This window comes from Theobroma cacao, chromosome 7 (genome assembly GCF_000208745.1).
Source record: "Theobroma cacao cultivar B97-61/B2 chromosome 7, Criollo_cocoa_genome_V2, whole genome shotgun sequence".
NCBI lineage: Eukaryota > Viridiplantae > Streptophyta > Magnoliopsida > Malvales > Malvaceae > Theobroma > Theobroma cacao.
The window spans coordinates 7,007,407-7,019,548 of NC_030856.1; the positions used below are offsets into that span (position 1 = coordinate 7,007,407).

The 12,142-nt window shown below is 33.2% G+C and overlaps 2 protein-coding genes across 4 annotated transcripts; both read right to left on the reverse strand.

Moving 5' to 3' along the window:
- On the reverse strand, window positions 1,842–5,877 carry LOC18507175 (rab3 GTPase-activating protein non-catalytic subunit). The gene is made up of 8 exons (XM_018124593.1): window positions 5,434–5,877; window positions 4,785–4,919; window positions 4,451–4,639; window positions 4,198–4,259; window positions 3,908–4,065; window positions 3,086–3,234; window positions 2,852–2,995; window positions 1,842–2,244 (listed from the first exon to the last, which is right to left on the reverse strand). Exons 1-8 carry the CDS (start codon window positions 5,788–5,790, stop codon window positions 2,065–2,067), a joined length of 1,374 nt encoding a protein of 457 aa, XP_017980082.1. The 5' UTR covers window positions 5,791–5,877; the 3' UTR covers window positions 1,842–2,064.
- On the reverse strand, window positions 5,997–8,878 carry LOC108662864 (receptor like protein 30-like). 3 transcript variants are annotated; one of them, XM_018124597.1, is made up of 3 exons: window positions 8,277–8,734; window positions 7,978–8,073; window positions 5,997–6,162 (listed from the first exon to the last, which is right to left on the reverse strand). In XM_018124597.1, the coding sequence occupies exons 1-3, from the start codon at window positions 8,497–8,499 to the stop codon at window positions 6,158–6,160; spliced, it is 324 nt and encodes a 107-aa protein (XP_017980086.1). In that variant the 5' UTR covers window positions 8,500–8,734; the 3' UTR covers window positions 5,997–6,157. The 3 variants fall into 3 exon arrangements, 2 of the variants coding, with proteins under 2 accessions (XP_017980086.1, XP_017980085.1); XR_001928708.1 differs by lacking the exons at window positions 7,978–8,073; window positions 8,277–8,734 and adding an exon at window positions 6,255–6,729; XM_018124596.1 differs by lacking the exon at window positions 5,997–6,162 and having other exon boundaries at window positions 7,898–8,073; window positions 8,277–8,878.

The window sequence follows — 12,142 nt, forward strand, 5'->3', positions numbered from 1 at the left end:
AGCACTTACTAAAAGTTAGAGTAGCATTATTTTTCCTTATATTTTTGTTTTTACGTATTTAACTCACTTGATAAAAAATTAAATAATTTAAAAATAAATTTTATCAATTTATGATAAATCAATTGATTCATAAATACAATGTTCAAAATTGAATCAATTTACGATACTTCGATCAATGGTATAAAACAAACGAAAAGTAAGAATTACACAAAAACAAAATTGAATATTATATTGAAAACAATCCAAAAGATCGTAATGTGAACTTATTATTTTTATATACATCGTCAATGAAATTTTAAAACTCTTCAATCAAAGTTAGAAAGTTGCCATGTATCACATTAAGTATATGAATTTAATTAATGAATTAATATAATAAATAAAAACAACATATGAAAATATTTTAACTTTTTTTTTAATTTAAGAATTCAACTGGGAGATAATATATAGTTCAAAAGATCGTCTTTGTTTACATTTTCATGCTTTGTACATAGTTAGTCTTCAGCAACTTTCCCAGCAATTATTGATTACCTCAATCATGGGATATCCTTTTGCTTTTTGTTCTTTAGTAATTTCTTTGATAATTATAAGTATCTTTTTGCTTTTCTTTGGTTTTAATTAATTAATTTACTTGGAATTCCCATTACATGCTTCAGCTTTTCTTTGATCTTTTCAGTAATTTTATCTTATGATAAGGTTGCTAAATGTATCTTTTATCAAATCTAAAGTTACTTTTAAAAGGAAATGTAAAATGGGCAAAGTAATGTATTGTCAGATAGGAAAGCATCAACCATGTTGTCTAGTTCACATCTCAGAATAGTCAATTTTTTTTTTCTGGGTGCAACAATTGTTCCTTTCAAGGACAAGATATGAACGACATACTGTCCCATAACTGGTATTCTATTTTTTTTTTTTCTCTCAGCTGTTCCAAAAAGGTACCTATTGCTTGGAGTTACGGTCTAAGCATACTTTAGAATACCAGTTGTGGGAAAAAGTAGTTAGAACTTCATTTTGCAATTGCTCCTGCATCATATAGTTAACACCATCTTGATTCGTGTCTCGTTCCAGCTACAATATTAAGTAGCTTATTTTCATGAGATAAATATTATTATATGTATAATAAAAATATTTTTAATTAAAGTTATTCGATATAATTAAATTTGTCATACCTTATTTTATATTCGATGTAAATGTGATTGTTAAGACTTTTATAATGATATAAATCAATTACTACTAATAACTTAAACTTAAGTTTTTAAGAACCATGCGATTTAAATATGAAAAATTACTCAATCAATGCTTGGACTTAGACTGCTACAAATAGTATCAAATCATGTGTATCAAATCATGTGTCAACAGTTTGATATAGGTTTTTATATTGCATTAGTGAAATCTTGATACTATGATATGAATAATGATTGTGATTGTAATGTGTGTTACATTTGATGTGGATGTGATTCTTAATTATTAAAACTTATATAACAATACAAATCAATCATTATTAACAACTTAGACTTATCCTTTTGAGAATCACGTGATTTAAACCTAAAATCCACTAATAACTTGAGATTTAAGTTTTTGAAAGTCATATGGTTTAAACTTAAAAAGTTATTGAACCCACATCTAATTTAGATTTGAAAACTAATAACAACTAGAGTTTTCAGTTTTTAAAGATCACGTAATTTAAATATAAAATAATATTAAATTCATATCTAATGTAAATATGAGAGATTTATATAATGATCCAAATCAACCGCTACTAACTTGAGCTTACTTGAAAAGTTGCTGAACTGCCGCTCATACATCCATTAGAACAAAGTTATATCTAAAAATTATCATTCATGGACGGAAAAAAAACAAGTCATGTTCCTTTATCAAATTAAGCTGTTTTCTTTTCCAATTTACTGTCTGTGTGAAAATAAAAAGAGGCATGATTAGTGCCATCATTCTTTCTACAACTTACATTTCATGACCCCTTAATTTGCAGTCACAGAGGAAACAAACAGAGATGGAGGAGAAGAAATGATAAAATCGAACAAAGAAAGAACTTTCTGTGTAAAATTATATTCAATTAAGAAAGCGATTCAACACTGATAGTTGACCAGAGTCTCCGTTTAACAAAAAAACTTCCAGAGGAACATAAGGAGAGTCCAATGATGATCCAAACCGGTAAGTTGGCTGTAACAATCTGCAACCTTTAGCACACTGGATGGTTAGAAGACGTGGTCCGGTTCTCATCTGCCAGACCTGTGCATGATGTGGTCAAGTAAACATTGACTGGGATATAATGCTAAACGTTTTCTCTACTAAATGAAGTTCTAAGAGCAGCATAAAGAAAACCATCTAGGAAAGTAGTATAGTTTCCACTCTCCATGACACAACTCAATCTAGAACAGCAAAGCCAGAAATCTGTCAAATATATCTCTGATAGAGGAAAAATTAGTTACATTGAAACCACTCATGAAAGGATCAACGAAGATGTTTTCGTTATGGAGTGAACATAGTTTAGAGTAATCTGTCAATCTCTTTGCACAATTATTTCCACACAATTAGAGTAATACATCAATTCATTTCCACAATTATTTCACTATAATTCCATACTATTCAATCCCTACAGTCTATAGTGTAAGGGTCCACTTGTATGTAGCCTATGCACCCCATAAGCATAGATGGCTAGATGATATGGACCCACTGCTAAATGGTAATGCATTGTTATCATTGTGATGATAAATGCTACTGACTATTCCTGCTCTTACCATCGAGGCCATAATATAAAAATAGATTTTCAAAGTCCTAACAACAAGCACAACAATCAAGAAATAATAAGAAACACTTTAAAGAAACATGAACACACCTCAACAATTCCTTTTCGAGGTGCATGAATGGCTAAACAGAGGCAGTAGTCACTCTTTCCTGGTTCATAGTAAGAGGAACCTGACCCTATAGCCTCCTTATTGACTAACATTTCCATGAAGAAGCAGCTTGCATCACGATATCCCTGAAGAGTTTATTAGGAAAACTGCTTACAGAAAAGGAAAAAGGAGCTGTTGCCTTTCAAGAAATTGAAAAACATAGATGCAGAAGAAACCTTCCATAGTCGCACTACTACAAGTGCCTGAGTATCTAAGAGCAATATACGACCAAGTGAATCTGTAATAGCAGCCAAAGTGCCACTGGGTGATAAGGTGAGCTTTTCCCCTTTTCTTGGGTGATCCTTCAAACATGTCAAAGGAGAAGCTGGCAAAAGATCATGACATCAATAACATTTTCAACAGGTTTTGGAAAAGCCTTAATAAAGAGAACTAAGAAAGTGGCTTAGGTTTGTATGCTAACTAAGCGTGTTAACATTCAGAACACATCAAAAGACACAATGGACTTGTAACATTCTTCGTCTCAGAATATGATAGAAACAGAAAAGTTCTTTCTTTAATAACTAATACTCTCTCTATCCACTTAAATATTTAATTGCACAACAGAACACGCTAAGATGAGCTCTTTTGGTGTAAGCCCATAGTTGAACAGAAATTATAAGCATGTGGCAAGGATGACAATAAAAAATTATAAAAAGGCTTACTAAATACAATAATCAGAGAAACACGAAAGCAGAGGTTACATGCTTAATAATGAGATTGTTGCCACAAATCTTGTGATAGAACCAAATGAAAAATGAGAACTAAAGATCTGTTAAATGATCTCAGCAACAGCAAACACTCCTGACCAATGTAAATCAGCTTCAATCACCTAAAAATTTGAATCTAAGAAAATATTTCTTTTAGAATAATTATAAGTATACATGAATTTTGAAACAAGCACATATTTTTAGAGATTTACACTATATAATTTTAAGTACCATGGAGAAGATAATAGCAGAACCAAATGAGGAATAATATACAAGTTTAACAAACTTCACCTCGAGCAAACGATTGAGGCTTCTCTTCTGACTTCCTCTTTGGTGTTTGTTCACTCCGCCATATCATTTTAGAAAAAGAAGCAATTGTGGAAAATGTTGCAGGCACAACTTTTGACAAAATAGCTCCTACCAAAGAACGGTTCCTATCTTCTGAAAGTCTTCAACATAATTAAACAAAAGTTTATCAATAAAGCACCAAAAGAAAAGAAAAAGAGAAACTACCCATGAAAGAATCCCTTCTTGTAATGAAAGATAAATCATACTATAATTCAAAATGCGAAGAAACTAACCTGAAAGCTGAGATCACAGCATCATCTCCAATAGTGACTGCACAATAGTAACGTTGATTTGACTGCCCAACAATAAAAGCAGCTGAATTCAAATACCAGAATAACTTCAGAAACCTTCCATAATTCATTAACGAAATGAACATAAGCATAAATAAAAGGTACTATAACGAGCAAAATATTGAAACAGTAAAACCAGTCTTTCATATTCAACTGTTAGCACGAGCTAATACGATTAAGCAACATTAAAAATCACCTGGAGTTCCATGAGAGGGGGTGGCATTATGCCAGTGATTGCTGCATCAACACATGTCCCATACTTATTAACATTCCATAACTGGTAAGGTAATCTCCCATAAGAGTTTCCAATATCCTCTGAATCTTTCTTTGGTTTCTGATCCCAAAAACGGGAATGTGTTTCTTGAAACCACCTTTGAAGCATACTCTACATAACCAGAGGGGAGTCATCTAAGTTGGCCAAACAAGTTCAAAATATACATAAATCGAATGCTTTGCTTCTGCATCAGATAAACAGGCAAGGTTCTTGCCATGTTCCTGAATAACTATTACACATTTAAGCAGGGACTCACCTTTATATCAGACCCATCAAAACGAGCAATTACACCAGGTATGACAACACAAACTTCCTCTGAAGATATATCTTGTGTCAGATCTTTCTTAGTTCCACGGACTCTTAACTTTACAATGCGTCCTGGATATACCATCTAAAATCAAATATTAAACAAATGAGTTCACCATTCCAACAATGATTTATCTCTAACTGATCTCAACCTAATAACGTTTAGAGCTAATTGATTTTAACACAAGAAGACTTCATCCGACTCATCAGTTAAAGAACTATAAGTGTACATGAAAATCTACAAAACACACCATTTATGTTCATCTACAAAACACAACTGTATCATCCATTGAAGTTAAAATAGTAAATTGAAGGTAAAACTTATAAACTAGACACATAAATAAATCCAGCATTCAATAAGTTGAAATACATCAAGCTACTGTTTTTATTGTGCTTCTGGAAGCAAAACGCAAAAAAGCAATCATTTTTGAAGAATTAAAAATGAAAATGTAAATTATTTAGATATTCGAAATGCATAATTATACTTTTATATTCATTTAATCAATTACATAATTTTGCTTTAAAGCAACCTTTCAAGCAAATAGCAATAACAACCAAACCAAGCTGAAAAAAGAAAAAAAATTAAAAAGAAATGTTACCTGTCTATGAATCAAATCACCACGCACAGAGTAAACCAAGATGAACCCTCGAGAGGTCCCAACCGCAATCACTTTAATCTCATCGAAAACCAGCCACTCTATGGCCGTGATGTGCTCGGCCTCGATAGGTGACAGTTCGGGACGGATCTGGACCCGAGGCTCATCCGTGTCGGACCATCCGAGGATGAGAATAAGTGATCGGTTAGCGATGGCGAGAGAATGGGCGTCGAGAGCACAGAGGTGAGTGGGGCTGGCGTCAGGGGCTAGCCATCCTTCCTTGCCAGCGCCAAACTCGGACAAGTCTTCACCGGCGATGCAGCCGAGATCCGTCAAGGGATGGTAGCTCCGCTTCGACATTGGCGCCGGGCTTTTGGTTTTTTGTGTCTTGTCTCTCGGTAACTGAGGTTACGGGTTGGGAAGGAAAGAATTTTGTACAGGCAAAGGAATGCAGGTGACTTTGTGTGGGGTCCACGTGTAGAAGTGTGAAGAAAATTCAGAAAATAAATTAAAAAAATTAAAATTAATATTAAAGCATTGGAACATTTTTAATTAAAATCTTTTAAATTACAACATTTTTCGATACAAATTTCAGATAAAAGGGATGAAAGCTGAACATGAAAACCAAATTATCCACTACAACACCCAGAATTGTTTAAACCACTGTCATGGGAAATGATTGAGCCAGATGTTAGAGAAGCAGGCTGCATTCGATTCAGTTCCAAAGTCACCCTGACAAGTAGAAAAAAATAAAGGAAGAATCAATTGTAGATTACAAAAGCAATGAGAGCTTTGCTGTAATCCTACTTTGCCCAAAAACTCACCTATGCATGATCTGGATGTAGTGCTAGTTTCTTCTTCCTCTGTTTCTGCGAATCCTCTTTGTAAAGTTCTTTTGCCAATTTCTCTCAACCATCCTGACAAACCACCATGGTCTTCCAGTTGAGAATACAATGAATCCCATATATATTCCAAAATCTCTCTTCGGTTCCATCTTTCATTGCTCTCAAATTTTGGAAGAATTTTGTTGGCAAGGGACAGGTGAGCTCATTATGAGAGAGATCAAGTACTCGCAATGTGGAGAAGTTTGATGAAACTATGGAATTGGACATGGGACCATGCAAGCTATTATTTCGTAGAAGGAGAACTTGCAGCATTGGAAGTGAAGCTAACCAATAGGAAAAGGTATCATTGAGCTTGTTGTTCCTTACATTCAAAAGTACCAAGAAACTACAATTAGCCAAAGACCGCGGTAATCCTTCCAATTGATTGTCATTGAGAAGCAGATAACCTATTATCTGTAAAAGAATCAGGGATTTTGTCATAAAACTTATTCATCTCCAAATTCATATACTGGAGATAGTTGAAATTTTCAAGACATTCTGGAATCGTTCCATCCAAGTTATTTCTTGACAAGTCAAGTTTTGTGAGCAAACTTCAATTACAAATCAAAGGAGAGATATTTCCAGGCAAGTTATTTTTTGAAATTAAGAATTCAGTAAAAGACGGTGGTGGATTTGGATTTTGAAGATTCAATCAAGTTGACAGAATTGGCCCTTGAAGCAAGTTGGACTGAAGGTCAAGGACTTGAAGATTCTTTCCGGGAAATTGTTCCAAAGTGGTCAGAAAGTTGTAAGAAAGGTTCAATTTGATCAATCGTTCCCACCCTTCTGCTTCCCATTGGGAAATTCCACCACGAATCTTGTTATTGGAAAGATCTAAATCCTTCAAGTTTGATGTTCGAAAGAAACTTGGGAATTGTCTTATGCTACCAGAAGAGAATGACACTCTAACAAGCTGAGGGAAGGAGTAGTTCTCACCATCGCCGCTTGAGCTTAACGATAGTAAAATATTATTTGAAAGATCCATGTACGCAAGATTTCTGAGTTTTGCAAGCATGTTTGACTTGATGACACCAATCAAGTTGTTTGATGAAAGATCAAGCTCTTCAAGGTTCACAAGATCAAAAAAAGAACTGGGTATTGGACCATGAATGTTTTTAAAACTCAAATCGATATAGTGGACAGAATTAGGCGTCTGAATTTGGTCAATTGGACCGATGAGTTTGTTATAGCTGAGACGTAAATCTTGCAAAGATGGCAAAGTAAACGGCCAAGATGGTACTCCACCACTTATAAGGTTATTAGATAGCCACATTTCTTCTAGCAATAGAAGCTCACTTACATGATTTGGCAGGGGACCTTCTAATCGATTATATGATAAATCTAGGATGGTAAGTTGTGTGAGGTTGAACATAGTTGTTGGAAGTTGACCACTAAAACTACAAGAAGAAAATAACAAAAAAGTCAATTTATTAAGGTTTCAAAAAGTATCTGGAATTTGTCCTCCAAAATCATTATAAGAAAAATCTAAGAAGAGGAGTTGAGTGAGATTCCAAAATGATGCAGGAATTGGCCCTTTAAAACGGCAAGAGGAGGTCCAACAACTTAAGGCCACTACTCAAGTTTGTCTTTGGGCGATAACCTGTGACATTTTGATTCGAAGCTAAATCTATGTGCTGGAGGTATGGAAGGCAAAAAACTTCACTTGGAAATTCCCCATGTAGTTGACAATCTCTGAGACTCAAACGTTCCAGAGATGAAGTCAAGTTCAGAAAGGAAGGAAGTGCAACATCAGACATATCTACAAAGTTAAGCGTCAGGTTTCTTAAATTGGTTAAGTTTTGTGCAAGCATGTTGAAACCTTGGCTATCAAATCTCAAGCTGGAAGAATAAGCATTCGTGGAAAGATCGAGTGAAACCAATTTTAATAGAAGACTAATTTCGTAGGGGATTAAGCCAGAGAATGAATTAGAAGAGAGATTAAGATGAGTCAAACTCAGTAACTGATTAAATAACTTCGATGAGATAGAGCCATTGAAATTGTTGTGAGCAAGGTTGAGTCGTTGGAGTCCTTGAAGGTGGAAGAGGCTGCTGTTTTCAAGAAGAGAGCCATCAAGTTTGTTGAAATTGAGGTCGAGTCGTTGGAGTCCTTGAAGGTGGAAGAGACTACTGTTATCATGGAGAGTGCCATAAAGGCAGCTGGCACTGAGGTCGATGCCAATGACATGACCAGTCACCACGTGGCAACTGACTCCATCCCATGAGCAGCAATCCGTGCTTTCATTCCAAGAATTTGTTCTTGGGTAATCATCACAATAATCATCCAGAGAAATGGTGTTTTTGAATTCGAGTAAGACAGCTCTCTGTTCTGGGAGGCATAAATGAGCTGAATCAAGAAAAGAGGAAGGGGTACTCAATGGCCGATAGACCTGAAAATGCAAGAGAAGGATTTGGAATAACAACCCAAATACCCTTCCCATATTTTCTCGAGAAAAAGAAAGTATGAAACAAGGGTTGTCGAAAAGGGGCAAGTGAGGGAGGAGAACTTAAAAATGAGTTGTTGTTGAGGCTGAGGGACATGAGAAGTGAACTACGTATTGGAGAAGTGGGGACATGAAAGTGTTAGAATGAAAAGCATAATCTTATCCCATTAGGGACTTTAGTAGGATTTGCATATTTTTCTTGCAGTCTCATTCGATATGTTTATTTTAGACTAATTGGGATATGCTAATTAGACCCAAAGTTCATTATTGGGATAGGCTTAGAATTGCAACTCATTACAGCCAGCGTTATTGTTTTTGTTAGCATGATTTTCGATCTTCCAAGTTTCATTTTGTTCAGAAAATTAATCCAAAACTTTCTGTTCAATTTTCCTAGAAGAGAATGCAGCCTCAAAATTGAGAAAATAAATATATGAAGTAAATAAATATATGAAGTTTTTGTTGTAGATTGCAACAAAGTCAGGTCATCAGCAAAGCAATTTTAAGAAATTGGAATTGATTTTACAATTACAGTCACCATTAGAGAGAAATTAAGCTCAAAAGTTAGAAATTCACATCATATGAAGCATGTTGACTGTTTGTGGTTCTTATTTGAGGGCATACATTCAAATTCAACCCTCGCAGACAGTTTTCACTCAACAAACTTAAATTAATTGTTACATGGACCCTTACTTCATGTTAATCCCTTTTTTTACCTATGAAAAAAATATATATAATTTTTAAATATTTAACTCAATAATAAATATATAAAACGTAAATATATATATATGTCATTTATAAATTTAATGCATGATGATGCAACATGTAAGTAAAAATTATTATGAATTCAGTATATAAAATATGAATTCATGCATGCTCACATGACAACTTTTGATTACTTATTGCAGCAAGCTGAAACATGTGATTAGAACGACCTATCCAATAAATTTGGATGCTTATTGGTGTATGACTCATGGTGATGTAATTATTAAGCATTGAAACCAAGAGGAAGAAATGAAGAGGGAAATAGTGACAGAAGATGAAGAGGGGCAATTCATAAAGGAATATCAAACAAGATGGGCAAAGTGCCGTGTTAGAAAGGAAAGGCATGAAGAGTGTTGACTTTGTCTGCATACATGTTAAAATCGTACCATAAATTCTTTGTCTGCATTGACCCTTAACAACTTGAGCAAAGAGTCATTGAATAACTTTCGAGAGTGAAGAGTGAAGACTACGCCCACTCTTTTGAGAAAAAAACTGTCATTGAATGACTTTTAATAGGTCATTCAATGTGTGCCCTTCAATGTATTTAAGTATTTAATTTAATAATAATTATATAAACAAGAAACACAGTAAAGAGAGAAATGCACAAAGCCTAGTGGTGTAAGCATGAGGTTACTGCATCAAATTGAAGATGGAAGGCCAAGTATAACACAGTCTGTATAGGAGTAGAAAATGTCAACCCCAGCCCCACCCATCAAAAGTGAGTTAGAATAAGGTTGATGCTAATACACCCAATACTACATATTCTTTCATTTATAAAGTGTCAAAATATATAAATACAACGTTTTCTTAATATAATACAAGCACAATTATTTATTTTTAGATAATGGAAGTTGACGTAGAATATGATTTTGAACTTAATTCATATTTGGATTTTGATGGATTATTTGAAGAATAAAATAAAATAAATTGAGAAGCCATTAAGACTCAATATTGTTTGAATTATACCTCAACAGATATGTCGAAATGATTGTGATTAGTTTTTTCATTGTTTTTGAGAGAAAGAAAGTTGTTGTTGAAGCAAAGGGAGGTAAGTAGAATCTCACACATTTTACTTGTGTGTTTTTGTTTTGAAGGGTGCACATTTTACTTGTTTTGAAACTATCTTATATGTATGTTTCATTAAGTGAATTAAATATTTTGTTTCATTATTTCTTGCGTATGAAAATAGGATTAAGCATATGATTATTTTTTATTTTGATTTATTCATGTGATGAATATTGATTAATAATGAGGTATGAAATCTTTTGTTATGTTGTAAGGTTTTAAGAGTTATGAATTAATTCTTGAGAAATAGGATAATCAACATTAAAATTAATTCTACAATCTTGTTAATGGGTTATAATAGTTAGCATACGACCTAAAAACAAAAAATACAGACCTAAAAATGAGTTGTGGCAGAGGCCGAGGGACATATAAATAGAACTACTGGACAAGTGGAGGCATCTTTTTTTCCAAGTCAACCAACAAGTGTTTCCAAAATCCTTTTAGTTGTTTCCGATCAATGCATTTAAAGTCAAGTCTTCTCAACTTACATATTTATTCATTGTGTTGAGAAATTTGAACAGCGATTGTGTTTGAGCCTGGAATCAAAACTAAATTAATGGTAGAGAAGGAAAAAGTGTTGGTGCCGTGTTAGAATGGGAAGCATGAATTGAAGCTGCAGATATTCTTGAATTCTCACTGTCTGTCTACTTTTATTTTGTTGTTCACCGGAAAGTCTTATTGGGATCTGCTAATTAGACCCAAATTTCATTGCAACTCATTACAACCAGTTCTATTATTTTTATTTTTAATTTTAGCGTTTAACTCACCTGACGTAATAATAAAACAAAAATTTATTGAATAAAGAAATTCTTTGTGTAGATTACAGCTAATTCAGGGCACCATCAAAGCAACTTCAAGAAATTACAAAATTATTCGGATCATCACCAGAAAGACTCAATTGATGAATTATTTTGAATTTAAGTCATATTTGGATTTTGATGAATTATTTAAAAAATAAAATAAAGTAAATTGAGAAGTCATTAAGACTCAATATGGTTTGAATTATACTTCAACAGTTACGTGGAAATGACTGATTAATTTTTTTTATTCTTTTCAAGAGAAAGAAAGTTGTTGTTGAAACATCGGAGGTAAGTAGAATCTCACACCCTTTAGTAGTTGTTTTTTTTTTTTTTAAAGTTGCACACTTCACTTGTTTTCAAACTATCTTATATGTATGTTTCATTAAGTGTATTAAATGTTTTTGTTTCATTATTTTTTGCATAAAAAATAGAGATAAGCATATGATTTTTTTTATTTTGATTTATTCATGTGATCAAATATTGATTCATAATGAGATATGAAATATTTTGTTATGTTGTAAAGTTTTAAGAGCTACATTAATTCTTGAGAAGTACAATAATCAACACTAGAAGTAATTTTACGATCTTGTTAATGAGTTATAATAATTAGCATATGACCCAATAACAGAATATAATAAGCTAGCAAACAATCCCACTAGTGAGTTATAATAGTTAACATATGACATAGAACATGATTTTGAATTTAATTCATATTTGAATTTTGATGGATTATTTGAAAAATAAAATAAAATAAAATAAA